Source organism: Somniosus microcephalus, chromosome 9 (genome assembly GCF_052327205.1).
Source record: "Somniosus microcephalus isolate GS21.2 chromosome 9, FLI_Smic_1.0, whole genome shotgun sequence".
NCBI classification, from domain to species: domain Eukaryota; kingdom Metazoa; phylum Chordata; class Chondrichthyes; order Squaliformes; family Somniosidae; genus Somniosus; species Somniosus microcephalus.
Window position 1 is genome coordinate 107956871 of NC_140995.1, and position 20330 is coordinate 107977200.

Consider the following 20330-nt stretch of genomic DNA (forward strand, 5'->3'; position numbering starts at 1 on the left):
AGTGTCCACTGACTCCATCCCTCTCCCTAACATCTGTCTGAAGCTGAACCACACTGTTCGCAACCTTGGTGTCATATCTGACGCTGAAATGAGCTTCTGACCACATATCTGCAGCATAACAAAGACCGCCTACTTCAACCCCCATAACATCGCCCGTCTCCGCCCTTGCCTCAGCTCATCCGCTGCTGAAACCCTCATCCATACCTTTGTTACCTCTAGACTTGACTATTCCAACGCACTCTTGGCTGCCCTCCCACATTCCACCCTACATAAACTTGAGGTCATCCAAAACTCGGTTGCCCGTGTCCTAACTCGCACCAGGTCCCGTTCGCCCATCTCCCCTGTGCTCGCTGACCTACATTGGCTCCCGGTTAAGCAGTGCCTCGATTTCAAAATTCTTATCCATGTTTTCAAATCTCTCCATGGCCTCGCCCCTTCCTATCTCGGTAATCTCCTTCAGCCCCACAACCCCCCCACCCCCCCCCCTCCAAGATATCTGTGCTCCTCTAAATTAGCCGTCTTGGGCATCCCTGATTATAATCGCTCAGCCTTTGGTGGCCGTGCCTTCTGTTGCCTAGGTCTTAAGCTCTGGAATTTCCTGCCTAAACCTGTCTGCTCGCTACCTCTTTCCTCCTTTAAGACGCTCCTTTCAACCTACTTCTTTGACCAAGCTTTTAGTCACCTGCCCTAATTTATCCTTATGTGGCTCGGTGTCAAATTTTCTGTCTTAAAATACTCCCGTGCAGCGCCTTGGGACATCTTACTATGTTAAAGGCGCTATATAAATACAAGCTGTTGTTGTTATAAGCAGAAACTGCTGGAAATACTCTGCAGGTCAGGCAGCATCTGTGGAGAGAGAAATAATAAGCTAATGTTTGAGGTCTGTGACCTTTCGTCAGAACTGGTTTTTGAGTTGTAAGCTTTTGCTCATGTTCCAGGTTGGAATGTCATTTTTCACATTTATTTCCAGGACAAAAGTTGCAATGCTGCTATTACACATTTGATTATACACCTTGGGAAATTTAGCGTGAGATCAGAGCCAATAACCAACACTGCCACTCATTGGGAAAAGCCACTCGTGAACTACAATTCGAAACGGCCAGCCCGCGTGCGTCCTTGCGTTATCCGCTTTACGCATGACGTATGCACCGGGAAAAACAGTGAAGAAACGGAGAGCGGAGCCATGGCTGGGAACGTGGAGCAGATCGCTATCGTGGGAGAGGAGCAGGAAAGGGCCATCTCCAGGTCAGACAGGTATTAACAAAGAACACGGTGCGCGGCGGAAGGGAAGTATGTGCTCACAGGAGTTGTCGGTGTTGTGGGAACCCGGCGGCTTCGCATTGCCACCTGGGGTAGGGAGCCTGGCGAACGGTGGAAAGGAGCAGGCCTGGAGCCGTTACTATGGGTAACCCGGTTACCAGGGGCAGCCGGGGAACAGGACATCTGGTTCTCCCGAGGACAATGCGCGGGTGTGGGTGCTGCAGCTTTGGTTTGCCCCCTTATCTTTGTTGCAGTACAACCATTATTTAAACCAACAGCGATGCGTTGGGGGAATGGCAGTGAACCTGAACTCCACTAATAAACGCTTACATTGTTGCAGTTTATTTCCTGGATACAGATTGATCTAGTGCCTGAAGAAAAATTGTTGCCTTGTGCAGTTTTTTTTTGTGTTTGTATCAGATAGGCTGGAAATATGTCAGTCAGCCAAAAATTGCCGATGGTGCGTCAATGTAAACGTGAGCGGGGAAACGTGTGCCACTGGAAGCCGCATCGATTCTGCTGCTTATAATGATTATAAGTAAAATAAGTAAGTTTCATTGGTTTATATTGGGCAAATTCGTTTTATTAGGGCAACATTGGAGCCTTTTTTCTGAAAATGAAGTTGAAATTGAACCGCGTTGCCGGAAGTGGGTACAAAACGTCAGGGTCCTTTTACATCGCTGTACTTTTTAAATCCACTTACCAATACAAAATTAGTTAAATTATTAAATGTGGTTTTTTTAAAATCAAACACACTAAATAAAGCATTCTGATAGTCCTGAATCTCCCTTTTAGTTTGTCTACAATTCAGCCTTCGCTTGGCCGACACTTCATTTTCGTAAAATGTTCATGAGGTTCAAAAGATTCGAAATAAGTTTAACAAATCTTTAAAAGGGCAATCCGGTTGCACACCCAGCATTGGAAAAATCTTCCTAAAATCATTTGCATGTGTGATGTTTAAGTAGGCAACTGGTCCTTGTGTTCGGATTTTAATTTGTGTTGTGACTGCAGTTTAGACCCCATGGCCAGAATTTGTGGTGTCAGTGCTAGCCGTCATTATTGTGTAAAACAGCAACTTCTGGCCTTTGCACATGTGCAGTTAAATGCAAAAATCTGGAAGTTTGTCAGTGATACCCTGCTCCTCCACAGGGTGTGCTGTTGCAGTCTTTGCAGATGCAATCAACACCAAATCAGTGATTTGACGTGAACTTCCAAATTTTTACGCACTATTCTTGCTGTAAAAAACCCCAAAAAGTTAAGCCTCGTTGAATAAGGTGTAACCCAGTTTCTAATGGCGTACTAAGCCATAATTACTGCTGAACAACCTCTCTGGCCCTGACAAACTAATTTTACAAGTGTGGAGTGTCATTCTCTCCATTCCATGATAACAAATTCCATAGATTTTTAAAGTAAACATATTTATTTAAAATTTTTTTGATATTTCGGCTTCGACCGTAATCTCATGTATGACCCAATCTCTTTCAATTTCTGTAAAATTATTAAAAGTTTGATAATCAGTGCTTTTTACTTCCTGCTTTGCTATCTCAGAGAATTCTTCAATCTGATTTGCTGCTCAGCCTGCTTGATGACTTCACTGTTGTTGGATGCCACAAATCCCCTAAAGAAAGTCAAGTTTGAATAGGGAAATTGGCGTCACAGAACCGCTAAATCTTTGTGGACAGCTTTCTTCGAGGTCATTGGTGAGCGCCGTCCCTTCGCCGTTGACCGCAAAATATGGGCTCATGATCTGTAACATGTACGCCTATAAGCAGAGCGGGGTAGCTACCTTGATCAACAAAATCCTCCTCTCACTTCTAGTTGAAATCCTCCTTGCTTCTAGCTGAAGTGCATAAAACATAGCCCATGTAGATGCAGAAGAAGTCATCTTCCCTGATACATTTACTCCAAATGTGGACTCTCCATCTTTTATCACTCAACCTCTGAGTGTTTCCAGCCCAACGATGAAGGAAGCAGTGCTAGATCTAGTTTTGGGGAATGAAGTGGGACAAGGGGAGCATTTGGGGAACAGTGATCATAATATCAGGTTTAGTTCTAGTTATGGAAAAAGACAAGGAACAATAAAGCGTAAAAGTATTTAACTGGAGAAAGGCTGATTTAAGTGAGTTCAAAAGGATCTAGCCCAAGTGGATTGGAATCGAAAATTGGTAGGCAAAACAGTAATTGAATAATGGGAGGTCTTCAAAGAGGAAATAGTTTGTGTACAGAGTAGATAGTCCCATGAAGGGGAAAGGAAGGGAATCCAAAGCTTGAGCTCCCTGGATGACTAAAGATAGAGAGTTTAAAATGAAACAAAAAGGAGGCTTATGACAAATGTAAAGTTCATTTAATACAGTATAGAACCAAGCTGAATATAGAAAGTACAGAGGAGATCTAATAAAGGGAATAAGAGGGGCAAAGAGAGCATATGAGAATAGATTAGTGGCTAACATAAAAGGGAACCCAAAAGCCTTTTATAAATAGTAAAAGGGTAGTCAAAGGAAGGGTGGGACCAAAAAAGAGATCATCTTGTGGAGGCAAAAGGCATGGCTGATGTACTAAATTAGTACTTAGCATCTGTCTTCACTAGAGAAGAGGATGCTGCCAATGTACCAGTAAAGGAGGAGTTGGTATATCGCTAGGGTAAAAATTGATAGAGGAGATACTTAAAAGGTTGACAGTACTCAAAGTAGAAAAATCATCCAGTCTGGATGAGATGCTTCCTAGGTTACTGAGAGAAGCAAGGGTGGAAATTGCAGAGGCTCTTCCAATCCTCCTTGGATGCAGTGGTGGTGCCAGAGGACTGGAGGATTGCAAATGTTTAAAAAGGAGAGAGATAAACCCGCCAAGTACAGGACAGTCACCCTAATGTTGGTAGTGGGGAAACTTTTAGAGACAATAGTCCGGGACAAAATTAATTGGCACTTGGAAAATGATGGGCTAATAAATGAAAGCAAGCACAAATCATGTTTGATGAACTTGATTAAGTTATTTGCTGAAGTAACGGAGCGTGTTGTTGAGGGTAGTGTGGTTGATGTGCATATGGATTTTCAAAAGGCATTTGACAAAGTACCATATAATAGACTTGTATGCAAAATTGAAGACTGTGGGATTGGCTAAGGGACAGAAAGCAGAGAGTAGTGGTCAGACTCTGGACCCCATGAAGTCTCATGGCTTCAGGTCAAGCACGGGCAAGGAAACCTCCTGCTGATTATCACCTACCGCCCTCCCTCAGTTGATGAATCAGTACTCCTCCATGTTGAACACCACTTGGAAGAAGCACTGAGCAGCAAGGGCACAGAATGTACTCTGGTTGGGGGACTTTAATGTCCATCACCAAGAGTGGCTCGGTAGCACCACAGCTGGTCGAGTCCTGAAGGACATAACTGCCAGTCTGGACCTGCGACAGGTGGTGAGAGAACCAACACGAGGGAAAAACCTACTTCACCCCATCCTCACCAATCTACCTGTCGCAGATGCCTCTGTCCATGACAGTATTGGTAGCAGTGACCACTGCATAGTCATTGTGGAGATGAAGCCCCGTCTTCACACTGAGGACACCCTCCATCGTGTTGTGTGGCGCTACTACCGTGCTAAATGGGATAGATTCAGAATAGATCTAGCAGCTCAAAACTGGGCATCCATGAGACGCTGTGGGCCATCAGCAGCAGCAGAATTATATTCCACCACAATCTCTAACCTCTTGGCCTGGCATATCCCTTACTCTACCATTACCATCAATCCAGGGGACAAACCTTCGTTCAAAAAGGAGTGTAGAAGAGCATGCCAGGAGCAGCACCAGGCGTACCTAAAAATGAGGTGTCAACCTGGGGAAGCTGCAACACCGGACTACATGCATGCTAAAAAGCAGAAGCGGCATGCTATAGACAGAGCTAAGCGATCCCACAATCAACGGATCAGATCAAAGCTCTGCAGTCCTGCCACATCAGTTGTGAATGGTGGTGGACCATTAAACAACTAACGGGAGGGGAGACTCTGAGTATTCCTATCTTCAATAATGATGGAGCCCAGCACGCAAGTACAAAAGACAAGGCTGAAGCGTTTGCAGCCATCTTCAGCCAGAAGTGCCGAGTGGGTGATCCATATCGGCCTCCTCCTGAGGTCCCCACCACCACAGAAGCCAGTCTTCAGCCAATTTGATTCACTCCACGTGATATCAAGAAAGGGCTGAATGCATATTGGATACAGCAAAGGCTGTGGGCCCCGACAACATCCCGGCTGTTGTGCTGAGGACTTGTGCTCCAGGACTAGCCATACCTCTAGCCAAGCTGTTCCAGTACAGCTGTAACGCTGGTATCGCTCTGAAAACTGCCCAGGTATGTCCTGTCCACAAAGCAGGAGAAATCCAATCTGGCCAATTACAGCCCCATCAGTCTACTCTCAATCATTAGCAAAATCGTCGACAGTGCTATCAAGCGGCACTTATCACCAATAACCTGCTCACTAATGCCCAGTTTGAGTTCTACCAGGACCACTCGGCTCCAGATCTCATTACAGCCTTGGTCCAAACATGGACAAAAGAGCTGAATTCCAGAGGTGAGGTAAGAGTGACTGCCCTTGACATCCAGGCAGCATTTGACCGAGTGTGGCATCAAGGAGCCCTAGTAAAATTGAAGTCAATGGGAATTGGGGGGCTGGGGGGGAACTCTCCACTGGCTGGAGTCATACCTAGCACAAAGGAAGATGGCTGTGGTGTTTGGAGGTCAATCGTCTCAGCCCCAGGACATCGCTGTAGGAGTTCCTCAGGGCAGTGTCCTAGGCCCAACCATCTTCAGCTGCTTCATCAATGACCTTCCCTCCATCATAAGGTCAGAAGTGGTGATGTTCACTGACTGCACAGTGTTCAATGCCATTCGCAACTCCTCGGATAATGAAGCAGTCCATGCCTGCATGCAGCAAGACCTGGACGACATTCAGGCTTGGGCTGATGTGTGGCGCGAATGTAACCTGCCACTTAAGTGCCAAGCAATGACTATCTTCAACAAGCAAGCATCAAACCACTGCCCCTTGACATTCAACGGCATTTCGATTGCTGAATCACCCACCATTAACATCCTGGGGGTCACCATTGACCAGCAACTTAACTGGACCAGCCACAAAAAAACATGCGTAAAAACATAAGACGTAGCAGCAAGGGTAGGTCATTTGGCCCCTCGAGTCTGCTCCGCCATTCAATAAGATCATGGCCAATCTGATCTTGGCCTCAACTCCACTTCCCTGCCCGCTCCCCATAACCCTTGACTCCCTTACCTTTCAAAAATCTGTCTCTCTCCACCTTAAAATATATTCAATGACCCAGCGTCCACAGCTCTCTGGGGAAGAGAATTCCAAAGATTCACAAACCTCTGAGAGAAGAAATTCCTCCTTATTTCAGTTTTAAATGGGTGCCCCCTTATTCTGAAATAATCAAATCAAATCAACTTTTATTGTCATTGTTAGTGCACAAGTGCAGTACAATGAAATGTAGGCCCCCTAGTTCTAGATTCCCCCATGAGGGGAAACAGCCTCTCTGCATCTACCCTGTCGAGCCCCTTCAGAATCTTATGTTTCAATAAGATCACCTCTCATTCCTCTAAACTCCAATGAATATAGGCCCAATCTGCTCAACCTTCATAAGACAACCCCTTCATCTCAGGAATTAACTTAGTGAACCTTCTCTGAACTACTTCCAATGCAAGTATATCTACCCCTCCTTAAATAAGAAGACCAAAACTGTACGCAGTACTCAAGGTATGGTCTCAAACGCCCTGTACAGTTGTAGCAAGACTTCCCTACTTTCATACTCCATCCCCCTTGCAATAAAGGCCAACATTCCATTTGACTTCCTAATTACTTGCTGTACATGCATGCTAACTTTTTGTGTTTCATGCACAAGAACCCCCAGATCCCTCTGTACCTCAGCATTTTGTAATCTTTCCCCATATAAATAATAATTTGCTATTTTATTTTTCCTACCAAAGTGGATAACCTCGCATTTTCCCACATATTATACTCCATCTGCCAGAGTTTTGCCCACTCACTTAGCCTATCTATATCCTTTGGAGATTTTTTGTGTCCTCCACACAATTTGCTTTCCCACCTATCTTTGTATCATCAGCAAATTTGGCTATATTACACTCTGTCCCTTCATCCAAGTCATTAATACAGATTGTAAATAGTTGAGGCCCCAGCACTGATCCCCGCGGCACCCCACTGGTTACAGTTTGCCAACCTGAAAATCACCCATTTATCCCGACTCTGCTTTCTGTTAGTTAACCAATCCTCTATCCATGCTAATATATTACCCCCCACATTGTGAGCTCTTACCTTGTGCAGTAACCTTTTATGTGGCACCTTATCGAATGCCTTCTGGAAATCCAAATACAGGACATCCACCCTGTACGTTACATCCTCAAAGAACTCCAGCAAATTTGTCAAACATGATTTCTCTTTAATAAAACCATGTTGACTCTGTTGTATCCGTGTGTTAATGGAGACACGGAATGCAGGAGTTGGTTTAACAGGTGTTTACTGAACAAAGTCTGGAGGTGAACTAAAAGATACAAGACGCTATACAGGCTTATATACCCGAGTGGTCACTACCGGTATTACAGTACACAGGGGCTCTTAAAGGTACATACACTACAATTCCTCCCCTTTTAGATAATTAGTACATAACATTTTAAGTAATCATTAATTAACATGTTTACAAGAACAATAATCTACACATTTGCTGCAGTTAATCAATTATAAGTCAGTCTCTCTGGAGGCTTCCTGACTCGGTCCGGATAATGCCTCGGTGGTGTAGTAGTTTTCGGTGGTGTAGTAGGTTCTTTTGGCAAGGTCGATTCGGCTTGAATGCCAGTGTCGGGTTCATCTGGTTCCAGTATCACCAGATCGGAGGTAGATATTATGGGTATCTCTGCTTCATCATTAGGCGCATAGAGTTGTGGTGTAGGTTGTCCCTTTTTCGGATAACTCTATGATCTGGTCAGCATGGCGCCTTATTATGCTTTCTCCAATGTCCACGGTATACATCAGTGGTCCTAGTCGTGTGCAGATAGTTCCAGGCTGCCATTTCTCGGTACGGTAGTCCCGGGCCAAAACTTGTTGACCTATCTGGAAGGTTCTAGTTGGCCTTTCATTCATGCCTTGAAATTGCCGGTTCTCTACGTCCCTTCTGATGTTTGGCTTGATCAAATCCAGCCGGCATCTTAGTCTTCTATTGAAAAACATCATGGTGGGAGTTTGGTTTGTAACCACATGTGTTGCATTCCTGTATGCAAACAAGAAGTTATCTACCTTATGTTGTAGATTTATGTCTTCATTACCCATGGCCTTTATGGCCTTCTTGAAGGTCTGGACAAACCTTTCAGCTAATCCATTGGTGGCGGGATGGTATGGGGCGGACGTGTAGTGCTTAACCCCATTGTTTTTTAAGAACTTCCTGAATTCGTCGGACAAAAATTGCGGTCCATTATCAGAACAGATCTGTTCAGGCAGCCCATTCCTGGCAAATATGGTCCTTAATACTGTGATGGTTTTTTCCGTGGTGGTGGAGGACATCTTTATTACCTCCGGCCACTTGGAGTGTGCATCAACCGCGATTAAGAACATTGAGTCCATAAATGGACCAGCAAAGTCGATATGTACCCTTTGCCATGGAGATGAGGGCCACTCCCATGGATGTAGAGGGGCTTGTGGTGGGGCGTTTTGGACCTTCTGGCATCCTAGACAGCTCTTGGTCATTTCTTCGATGTCTCCATCGATACCTGGCCACCACACAAATGCTCTGGCTAGGTTCTTCATTTTCACTCCACCCAGATGCCCCTCGTGAAGCTCCTTTAGCACTTTATCCTGGAGTTTGGGTGGAATCACCACTCTGGATCCACACATCAAGGTTCCTCGGCACACTGACAGCTGTTCTCTTCTTTGCGAGAATGCTGGCAACAGTGGTTCGCCATGTGCTGGCTATCCCTTCACCGTTAAATCGTAGACTTGTGAGAGTCGGGTCATTTCTCGTTTCCTTTTCAATGGTAGAATTTGTTACTGGTAGACATTCTACTATGGTTGAGTGGAACATCTCCACTGGGTCCACTGTAGGTGCCTCTTCTACCGTTGGCAACGGTAGGCGCGATAAACCGTCAGCATTCCCATGCTGTTTTGATCCTTTGTATTCTATGTCATATTGGTGTGCCCCTAGGAAAAGGGACCACCTCTGTAGCCTTTGCGCTGTCATAATGGGAACGCCCTTTTTAGGGTTGAATATGGAGATGAGTGGTTGATGGTCAGTCAACAAGGTAAATTTTTGTCCGTGTAGGTAATGGTTGAATTTCTTCACTCCCCACACCAGGCTGAGTGCTTCCCTGTCGATCTGGGCATAGTTACGCTCAGCTGAGTTCAATGAGCGCGCAAAAGCTATCGGCCGCTCCGAGCCATCAGGGTATCTATGCGATAATACTGCTCCTACGCCGTAAGGGGATGCATTGCACGCCAGTCTGATTGGCAGTGATGGGTTGTAATGAGCCAACACTTCCTTGGACGTGATCAAGCCTTTGCATTTATGGAAGGCACGTTTACAGTCTTCGCTCCATTTCCAAATTACTCCCGTTTGTAGCAGTGCGTTAAGAGGGTGCAGAACAGTTGATAAGTTCGGTAAAAATTTATGATAGTAATTTATCAATCCCAGGAACGACTTTAATTGTGAGAAATTTTCAGGTGCTGGGGCTTTTATGACCGCTTCAATTTTTTCAGGTGACTTATGCAACCCTTCTTCGTTAATTATATGGCCACAATATGATATTTGTTTCTGGAAAAATTCGCACTTGGGGCGATTTGCTCGTAGGCCCCATTCTCTCAGCCTAGTGAGCACCTGCTCCAAATTGGCAAGGTGCTCGTTGTTGTTTTCTCCTGTTACAAGGATGTCGTCTAGGTAGCATTGAGTCCCCGGAATCCCTTGCAGGACTTGCTCCATAGCTCTTTGCCAGATAGCTGGTGCTGATGCTACTCCGAAAACCAGTCGATTGTACTGGTACAGGCCTTTGTGTTTATCGTGAGATACTTTTTAGAGGCCTCCTCAACCTCCATCTGTAGATATGCCTGTGCCAAGTCAATTTTGGTGAAACGTTTCCCTCCGGATAGTGAGGCGAAAATATCTTCTATCCTCGGAAGAGGATACTGTATCGTGTGAAGGACCGGGTTTACAGTCACCTTGAAGTCCCCACAGATGCGAATTTTTCTCTGTTCTTCAGATTTATCATTATTCAACGTTTTCTTCATGACCGGGACGATGGGTGTTGCCCACTCGCTCCAATCTACCTTGGATAACACGCCTGCTTTTTCCAAATTCTCCAGCTCTGCCTCGACTGCTGGACGAATTGCGTATGGCACCGGCCTTGCCTTAAAAAACTTGGGAATTGCCGCATCTTCCACTTTTATTGAGGCGGTGACGCCTTTCAAGGTTCCTAGTTCCTGTTGAAACACTTCTTTGGCGTTAGCCAAGATGTCTTTTAATCGTTCAGGTATGACGTCATCATTTTTTTTCTTACTGGTCACCGTCAGTGCCTGAATGGAGTGCCAGTCTAAACATATCTTCCTGATCCATTCACGTCCCAACAACGGTGGACCACCATCTTGCAGAACGTATAAATACAACTTCTGTATTTCCTTGCCGTTGTATGCAACAGGCATCTTTATTTTCCCTCGGGTATACTTTCTGCCCCGTATATGTCTTCAAGATAATGGATGTGTCTTTCAAAGGTATATGCGGAAATAGCCGCTCGTAATCCCGTCGACTCATGACGGTCAGAGCTGATCCTGTATCTTGCTCCATTTTAACTGGGGACCCCGCTATCATGAGGGTAACCCAAATGGTCTGGTAATCTTCTTTGGCAATTACATTATGTAGTTTGAGACAGCTTAGTCTCTTGTTTCCGGAGTCGCTATCGCTCTTGTCTTCGGAGCTACTGTCCGTCATCATTTGTACCTTTCCGTACTTTTCCTTATTGATTTTTTTTTCTGTCAGTGGATTTTTTGTTTCCAGATCGGCATACACATGCAATGTGTCCCATCTTTCCGCATTGCCTGCATGCTTTGTCCTTGAACCAGCAGTCCCTCTGGTCATGGGTGGATCTGCTGCAGCGATAGCATCTCTCGAAACCCCGTGTCATTTCATGGGTGCCGAAGTCCTGTGGCTTTTGCTGTATCTCTGCAGCTCCTCTTGCTGCTGCTTCGTATGATACAGCCACACTGAAAGCCTTGTCCAGTGTCAAATCTTTCTCAGAAAGTAGCCTTTTCTGTGTTCCTTCACTTAGGAGACCGCAGACAAATTTGTCTCGTAGAGAATCTGCTAGTCCTGCCCCAAATTGGCAGTGCTTTGACAGCTTTCTTAAATCGGTGCAGTAATCAGCGTTACTTTCATTCTTGTGCTGATTCCTCCTGAAGAATTTGAATCGTTCCGCTATCAGCAGCGGTGTTGGGTTTAAGTGCTCCTGTAGGGTATCAACAATCTCCTTAAAATTCTTGTCCATCGGTTTGGCTGGAGTGATTATGTTTCATAACAGCCCGTATGTCCTTGCGCCCATCAGATTTAGAAGTACCGATGCCTTGTTATCATCCTCTACTTCATTCGCTGTGCAATATACCTCCACTCTTTCCACAAATGTGGTCCAATCCTCTATATCACTATCGAAAGCAGTAATATTGCCAGTCTTGGGCATCCTGAAAATCAAAAATGGCGCCTCCCGCGCTTTCCTTTCTTCCCTGCCGAGAAAAAATGGCGCCTCCTGCCGCTGCTGACAACGCTGTTCTCCGCGGTTTTTATTTACAGATATTTTTAATAGTTGGAGACTCGTTCCCGCCGGACTCTCTGGGACTTTTCCCTCCCTCTGCTTGGTCCGACCTGCTTTGCAGCGCCGGCCGTCTCCCGAGTGCGCCACCCTCCGTCTCTGTTTGCCTCCGCCTTCCGACTCGCTGCTCGGCCCCGCTGCAGAGCCACCCGATCGAGCCCCAGCCCGCCGCCCAGGAAGGATTAGTGCAGTACCTGCCACCAGCCCGGCTAGCTGGTGAAACCACAGTTTTTTCTTTTTTTTTCTTCAACCTTCGTCTGAGGAATCGATCTCGTTGAGGTGCTGCCGAATTGCAGGTAAGTCCGTTTCCAATTCGTCGCCACTGTTGTATCCATGTGTTAATGGAGACACGGAATGCAGGAGTTGGTTTAACAGGTGTTTACTGAACAAAGTCTGGAGGTGAACTAAAAGATACAAGACGCTATACAGGCTTATATACCCGAGTGGTCACTACCGGTATTACAGTACACAGGGGCTCTTAAAGGTACACACACTACAGACTCTGCTTGACTATATTATGATTTTCTAAATGTCCTGCTGAAAGGATATTTACTAGTCTTACCCCGGATCAGGCGTATTTCTCAGATGTTCACTTTCAACTAAAGTTTCAGGTAGCCGAATCCTAAAGACGCTTAACTGGGTCTAACGGTCCGGGCTATCTCTCCCTAAAGGAAAGGAACAACCCGAGAATGTTACCGTCCTCCAGTTAGTGCTTTTAATAAGTTTAGCTAGACTGTAACGTCCCGGATATTATGAGGGTCTGGCGATCTCCCCTCAGAAAAATGTACCTCTTTACCAAAGAGTGTACGGAGATTGAGTTCATGAGTTATTGATATAGAAAACTTGTGAGACAATTCTAAAAATATATACAAATGTATTAAAAGAACCAACATGCAATTTACAGTTGGTGAATCAGTCAATCGCAACATTAACAGTTCTAAAAAGAGAAAAAATACAATCTTTTTAACAGAGAATCTTACTTTTAAATTTTAACTTCGCTACAGTGTTACGGTTCTTTAAATTTTCTATACAGGATATCCATCAATGTCAAAATACCTTTGATCCCTGAGAGACAAAGCGTGGAAGACAAGAATCGCCTTGCCTGATTAAAGCGACTCTGCTATCTCATTTGAGACTTCAATATTTATACCCTTTTTCAGTTGTATTTCCTTTAAGGCTTCTGCTGATGCAAGTTAATTATCACTATTCATCTTTCTGCTGACCTCTGCAATTCTTTACTGCCACATCAGCTTGTAATATTCCAGAATCTGCCACATCTCCAGGTGTTCTGGGTTCACTATATAAAAAGGTGTGAAAGGCAGATATCCCTTATTTTATGTGTCATCTTTACGAGGGCAGATGTTCCTTATCTTATGTGCCATCTTTATGAAGTTTAATTTATATCCCTTATCCAGGGTTGATCATTGTGTTGTTCCCAAAAGGTCAGCCGCTCGGAACCATCCCATTCTTCTGTTTCAATAAGGTTATTTATTCAGGGTCAACAACTTGTCCTGTTTCAATAGCCAGAATTATTTCATAGCTATTTCATAGTTAGGTTAAACACAGAAACATAGAAGATAGGAGCAGGAGTAGGCCATTTGGCCCCTCGAGCCTGCTCCGCCATTCAATGAGATCATGGCTGATCGTCCAAATTCAGTACCCTGTTCCTGCTTTCTCTCCATATCCCTTGATCCCTTTAGCCTTAAGGAATATATCCAACTCCTTCTTGAATATATTTAATGAATTGGCCTCCACTGCCTTCTGTGGTAGAGAATTCCACAGGTTCACCACTCTCTGGGTGAAGAAATTCCTCCTCATCTCTGTCCTAAATGGCTTACCCCTTATCCTTAGACTGTGACCCCTGTTTCTGGACTCCCTGACCATCAGGAACATCCTTCCTGCATCTAGTCTGACTAGTCCTGTTAGAATTTTGTAAGTTTCGATGAGATCCCCTCTCATTCTTCTAAACTCCAGCGAGTACAAGCCCAATCAACCCAATCTCTCCTCATACGTCATTCCTGCCATCCCAGGTATCAGCCTGGTGAATCTTCGCTGCACTCCTTCCATGGCAAGTACATCCTTCCTCAGATAAGGCGACCAAAACTGCACACAATACTCCAGATGTGGTCTCACCAAGGCCCTGTACAACTGCAGCAAGACATCCTTGTTCCTGTACTCAAACCCTCTCGCTACGAAGGCCAAAATACCATTTGCCTTCTTAACCGCCTGCATGCTTACTTTCAGCGACTGGTGCACAAGGACGCCCAGGTCTCGTTGCACTTCCCCTTCTCCCAATCTATTGCCATTCAGATAATCTGCCTTCTTGTTTTTGACACCAAAGTGGAGGCATTGCTCGATCTTGTGCTGGGGAATGAGGTGGGCCAGGTCGACCAAGTGTCTGTGGGAGAACACTTGGGTATGAGTGATCATCGTATCATACGATTTAGATTAGCAATGGAGAGGAGCAAGGAACAATCTAGAGTGGAACTTCTAAACTGGAATAGGGCTAACTTCAATGGGATGCGAAAGGATCTAGCCAGGATAAAATGGAACCAAAGACGGACAGGAAAAACTGTAACGGAAAATGGGTGATCTTTAAGGAGGAGATGTTCCAAGTACAGGCTAGGTACATTCCAACAAGAGGGAAGGGTAAGGGAGCCAAAGCAAGGGCTCCTTGGATGACTAGGGAGATAGAGAAGATGATGAAACAAAAAAAGAGGGTGTATGATACATGTCAGGTGAATTCTTTAAGGGAGAACCAGACCAAATACAGTAAGTTGAGAGGGGATGTGAAGATGAAAATAAGATTAGCAAAGAGAGAATATGAGAGTAGAATGGCGGTTATCATAAAAGGAACCCAAAAATGATCTACCGGCATGTAAACAGAAAGCGGGTACTAAGAGGCTGGGTGGGGCCTATTAGAGACAAAGAAGGTGATATATGCTTAGAGGCTCAGGGCAAGGCTAGAATACTCGAGTACTTTGTATCGCTGTTTACTAAGGAGGTGGATGCTGACAAAATATTGGTAGAAGTGGAAAAGGTAGAAGCAATGGAAGGCGTGAAAATTGATAAACAGGATGTACAGGAAACTTTGTGCTATCCGGCACCAACGGGACCGAGCTGCTGCCGTTCCCTCAACTGCCGGACACTCCAGAGCTAATGTTGAAACATACGGAGATTTTCATCTCCGTATGAATCAACAAACCCTGTTGCTTAGCAACAGCCTCTAAACAGTCAGCAAGCGTCTCTAGCTGAAGCTGTTGCTTAGCTACAGACCTTGCAGAGCTTGACTGTTCAAAACAAGCAAAGAAATAAAAAGCGGCTCCTGATTTTTGCCGGTGGCTCGAGCTTGCCGGACGGTTCGCCTCCGGAAAACTCAAAGTTTTCTGTACTAGAAAGGCTGGGTATGCTTAGAGTGGACAAGTCGCCTGGTCCAGATGGCTTGCATTCCAGATTGCTGAGGAAATAGCGGAAGGGCTTGCCATAATTTTCCAATCTTCACTCGATGCGGGGGAGGTGCCTGAGGATTGGAAAGTGGCAAATGTGACACCATTGCACAGGAAAGGGTGTAAGGACAATCCTAGTAACTACGGGCCAGTCAGTTTAACATCAGTGGTAGCTAAAGTTTTAGAAACAATAATCAAGGAAAAAATTAACGGGCACTTGATGCGCCATCAATTACTCAAAAGACTGAGGTTGAGCGAGTAACAATCAGGCTTTTATTAACTAAAGAATGAAGGTCTTGTCTCGAGTGGTCGACCCGTCCAGAATACTAAGGGACTGGGAGGTAGTCACTTATATACCTGGAATAGTGGGAGGAGTCAGTCGAGGCATGTCCAGACCTGTACCTATTGGAATACACATACAGACACAGACAGGTAGAACAGTGGTTTACCACAGCACTTGAAGAGGTTTAAGCTAATTAAGGAGAGCCAACACGGATTTGTAAAAGACAGATCGTGTTTGACTAATCTAATTGAATTTTTTGATGAAGTAACAGAGGATTGATGAAGGGAATGCAATGGATGTTGTCTACATGGATTTTCGGAAGGCGTTTGACAAAGTACCACATAGAAGGCTGGTTAACAAAATTGAGGCTCATGGAATAGGTGGGTCAGTGGCAGCTTCGATAAGGAATTGGCTTAAGGAAGGAAAACAGTGAGTTGTGATAAATGGCTGTTTTTCAGACTGGAGAATGGTAGACAGTGGTGTTCCCCAAGGGTCAGTGTTTGGGCCACTGCATTTGTTGATACATACATCTAAATGAATTGGATATTGGAATACAGAGTAGAGTTTCTAAATTTGGGGGTGTGGGAAACAGTGATGATGTTACCAATCGACTGCAACAGGACATAGAAAGGCTAGCAGAATGGGCAGACAAGTGGCAGATGGAATTTAATACAGAGAAGTGTGAGGTGATGCATTTTGGCAGGAGGAACAGGGAGAGGCAATATACACATAATGGTACAGTTTTAAAGAGTGTGCAGGGACAGAGGGACCTGGGAGTTAATGTGCATAGGTCCCTGAGCTGGTGGAACATATTGAGAAAGTGGTTAACAAAGCATATGGGATCTTGGGCTTCATAAATAGGGGTAGGGAGTACAAAAGTAGAGAAGTTATGCTTAACCTTTATAAAGTGCTGGTTAGACCACAACTGGAGTATTGCATCCAGTTCTGGTCACCACACTTTAGGAAGGATGTGAAGGACCTTGAGAGGGTGCAGAGGAGATATACTAGAACGGTTCCGGGGATGGGGGATCTTAGCTACAAGGACTTGTAAAAGGTTGGAGAAACTGGATTTGTTTTCATTAGAACAAAGGAGGTTGAGGGGTGATTCGATAGAGGTGTACAAGATTATGACTGGTTTGGATAGGCTAGACGGGGAAAGGCTGTTCGCACTAGTTGATGGTACAAGGACTAGGGGACACAGATTTAAGGTTTTGGGCAAGAGATACAGAGGGGATGTGAGGAAAAACTTTTACGCAGCGAGTGGTGAGGACCTGGAATTCACTGCCGATGGAAGTGGTGGAAGCGGAGACACTCAATGTTTTCAAGGGGAGACTGATTTCCAAACCCAGTTTGTCATGTTTTAAAGAATTTATAAGGTAGAGTTCCTTATAAGATACTCTTCGGTGTCAATCACTGTCTTATCTCAACAAGGCCAGAACTCTTTCATAATACAGGTTGACTATCCCTTATCCGAAAGCTTTGGGACCAGCTCTGTTTCGGTTTTCGGAAATTTTCGGATTTCAGAAGGTATTATTTCAAACTGGGAAACTCTGAACATTAAATTAATTTGGTAATTAGTATTTGTATTTAATATAAATTTTAAAAGTTCAGGCTACCTCTTGCGACTGTTCCGTGTCTCATTCCCCTTCCTGCTTCTCTGTGCTGCCGCTCCCAGTCTGTTTACAGCTCCCCCTGCTCCGTATCTGAATTCCTTGACTTAGCGGGGGGTCTGGGGCTCGACTGCCGCCGCCAGTTGTGGGAAAGCCGGATATCGGCTGACTCCTACGCTAAGCTGGCCCGCAAATCAGGTCAGAAAAGCATCGGCCGTGTCGGGTCATGTTTGGCGCCACTCGGGTTATGTCGTGCGCACGACTTACGCTCCACAAAAAAACTTGGATTTTCAGAAGTGCGGATAAAGGATAGTCTACCTGTATAGTGTATTTTTCTAAAAAGGCTATATAGTATGGTTTTCTAAAAAGGTTAGTATATTCCTTCACACTGTTACCACTTCCTTAATGATGGACTCCAGCATTTTCCCAATGACAGATGTTAGGCTAACTGGTCTATAGTTGCCTGCTTTCCGTCTCCCTCCTTTCTTAAATAGGGGCGTTACATTTGTGGTTTTCCAGTCCACTGGGACCTCTCCAGAATCCAGGGAATTTTGGTAGATTACAACCAATGCATCCACTATCTCTGCAGCCACCTCTTTTAAGACTCTAGGGTGCAGGCCATCGGGTCCAGGGGCCTTGTCAACCTTTAGTCCCATTAATTTGCCTAGTACTTTTTCTCTAGTGATAGTGATTATTTTAAGTTCCCCCCTCACCCCAATAGCCCCTTGATTATCCATTATTGGGATGCTTTTAGTGTCTTCTACTGTGAAGACCGATACAAAATATTTGTTCAAAGTCTCTGCCGTTTCACATTATTAATTCCCCAGACTCATCCTCTAGGGGACCAACGTTTGCTTTAGCTACTCTCTTCCTTTTTATATACCTGTAAAAGCTCTTGCTGTCTGTTTTTATATTTCTTGCTAGCTTACTCTCATAAGCTATCTTAGCCATGGATGGTTCACCCTTCTCTTAGTCTTTCTTTCTCACTGGAATATATCTTTGCTGAGAGTTATGAAATATCTCCTTAAATGTTTGCTACTGCTTTTCTACAGTCTTACCCTGTAATATATTTTCCCAGTCCACTTTAACCAAGTCTGCCTTCATACCTTTGTAATTACCTTTATTTAAGTTCAGGGCACTAGTTTGAGACCTAGCTTTCTCACCCTCAAACTGAATTTGAAATTGTGCCATGCTATGATCACTCTTCCCAAGAGGATCCTTCACTTCGAGAGCACGGTGGCATAGTGGTTAGCACTGTTGCCTCACAGCGCCAGGGACCCGGGTTCAAATCCGGCCTCGGGTGACTGTCTGTGTGGAGTTTGCACATTCTCCCCGTGTTTGCGTGGGTTTCCTCCGGGTGCTCCGGTTTCCTCCCACAGTCCAAAGATGTGCGGGTTAGGTTGATTGGCTATGATAAATTGACCCTTAGTGTTAGGGGGATTAAATACGTGGGGTTACGGGGATAAGGTGGGATATGTGTTGGTGTAGGGGTTATGGGGATCGGGTGGGATATGTGTCGGTGCAGGCTCGATGGGCCGAAATGGCCTCTATCTGCACTGTGGGGTTTCTGTGATTTCTGTGATTAATTAATCCAGCCTCATTGCACATTACCAGATCTAAAATAGTCTGCTCTCTGATTGGTTCCACAATGTATTGTTCCAAGAAACCATCCCGCATACACTCTTAAGACCTCTTCCTCAAGTCTACCTTTGCCAATTTGCTTTGTCTAATCAATATGAAGATTAAAATCTCCCATGATTATAGCCGTACCTTTCTTACAAGCCTCTATTATTTCTTGATTCATACTCTGTCCAACAGTGTGGCTACTGTTTGGGGGCCTGTAGACCACTCCCACCAGTGACTTCTTACCCTTATTTTTTCTTATCTCTACCCAAACTGATTCTACATCTTGATTTTCTGAGCCAATATCATTTCTCGCTACTGCACTGATCTCATCCCTTTATTAACAGAGCTACACCACCCCCTTTTCCTTTCTGCCTATCCTTACAAAATGGCAAAAACCTCCTGAATATTCAGTTCCCAGCCTTGGTCACCTTGCAACCACGTTTCTGTAATGGCTATCAGATCATACCCATTTATTTCTGTTTGTGCTGTCAACTCATCTATCTTATGAATGCTGCATGCATTCAGATATAGAGCTTTTAATCCTGTCTTTTTACCATTTTTCCCTACTCTGACCCCTCTTTCTGATGCACCCTTGTGTGTATACGCTCTGTCCCTTCCTGTCACACTCTGGTTATCATTACCGTTATCGCTACCCTGCACTTTTGCCGTCTCATTTTCCTTTGACTTTTTAAATTTCAGCTCAGCAGATCCCTCCCCCCCCCCCCCCCCCCACTATTTAGTTTAAAGCCCTATCTATTCGATTCGTCAGGACACTGGTCCCAGCCTGCTTCAAATGAAGCCCGTCCCGACGGAACAGTTCCCTCTTACCCCAGTACTGATGCCAGTGCCCCAAGAATCGAGCCACTCGTTCATCTCTCTGCTCTCATTTACCCTATGCCAATTTGCACGTGGCTCAGGTAGTAATCCAGAAATGATTACCTTTTGTGGTTCTGCTTTTTAATTTAGCCCCTAGCTGCTCATACTCCCTCAGCAGAACCTCTTTTTTTGACCTACCTATGTCGTTGGTACCTACATGGACCACGACAACTGGATCTTTTCCGTCCCACTCCAAGTTCCTCTCCAGCCCAGAGGAGATGTCCTTTACCCTGGCATCAGGCAGGCAACGGGACTCATGCTCTTGGCTGCAGAGAACAGTGTCTATCCCCCTAACTATACTGTACCTACCACTACCACATTTCTTTTTGCTCCCCGCCCCCCCCCCCCCCCACTTGAATGGCTCCCTGTACCACGGTGCTGTGGT

The 20330-nt window shown here is 45.0% G+C and overlaps 1 protein-coding gene across 4 annotated transcripts in view; it reads left to right on the forward strand.

Annotated features, from left to right (window-relative positions):
- Positions 1 to 1037: 1037 nt before the first annotated feature.
- Positions 1038 to 20330, forward strand: part of LOC147112577 (uridine-cytidine kinase-like 1) — a 119765-nt gene continuing 100472 nt past the window's right edge. Inside the window, exon 1 of one of the 4 annotated variants that reach the window (XM_085996970.1) lies at positions 1038 to 1254. In XM_085996970.1, the coding sequence (XP_085853096.1) occupies positions 1184 to 1254 (71 nt within the window). In that variant the 5' untranslated portion in view covers positions 1038 to 1183. The remainder of the gene's footprint in view (positions 1255 to 20330) is intronic. The other 3 variants (XM_085996969.1, XM_085996967.1, XM_085996968.1) reach the window with 3 other exon arrangements.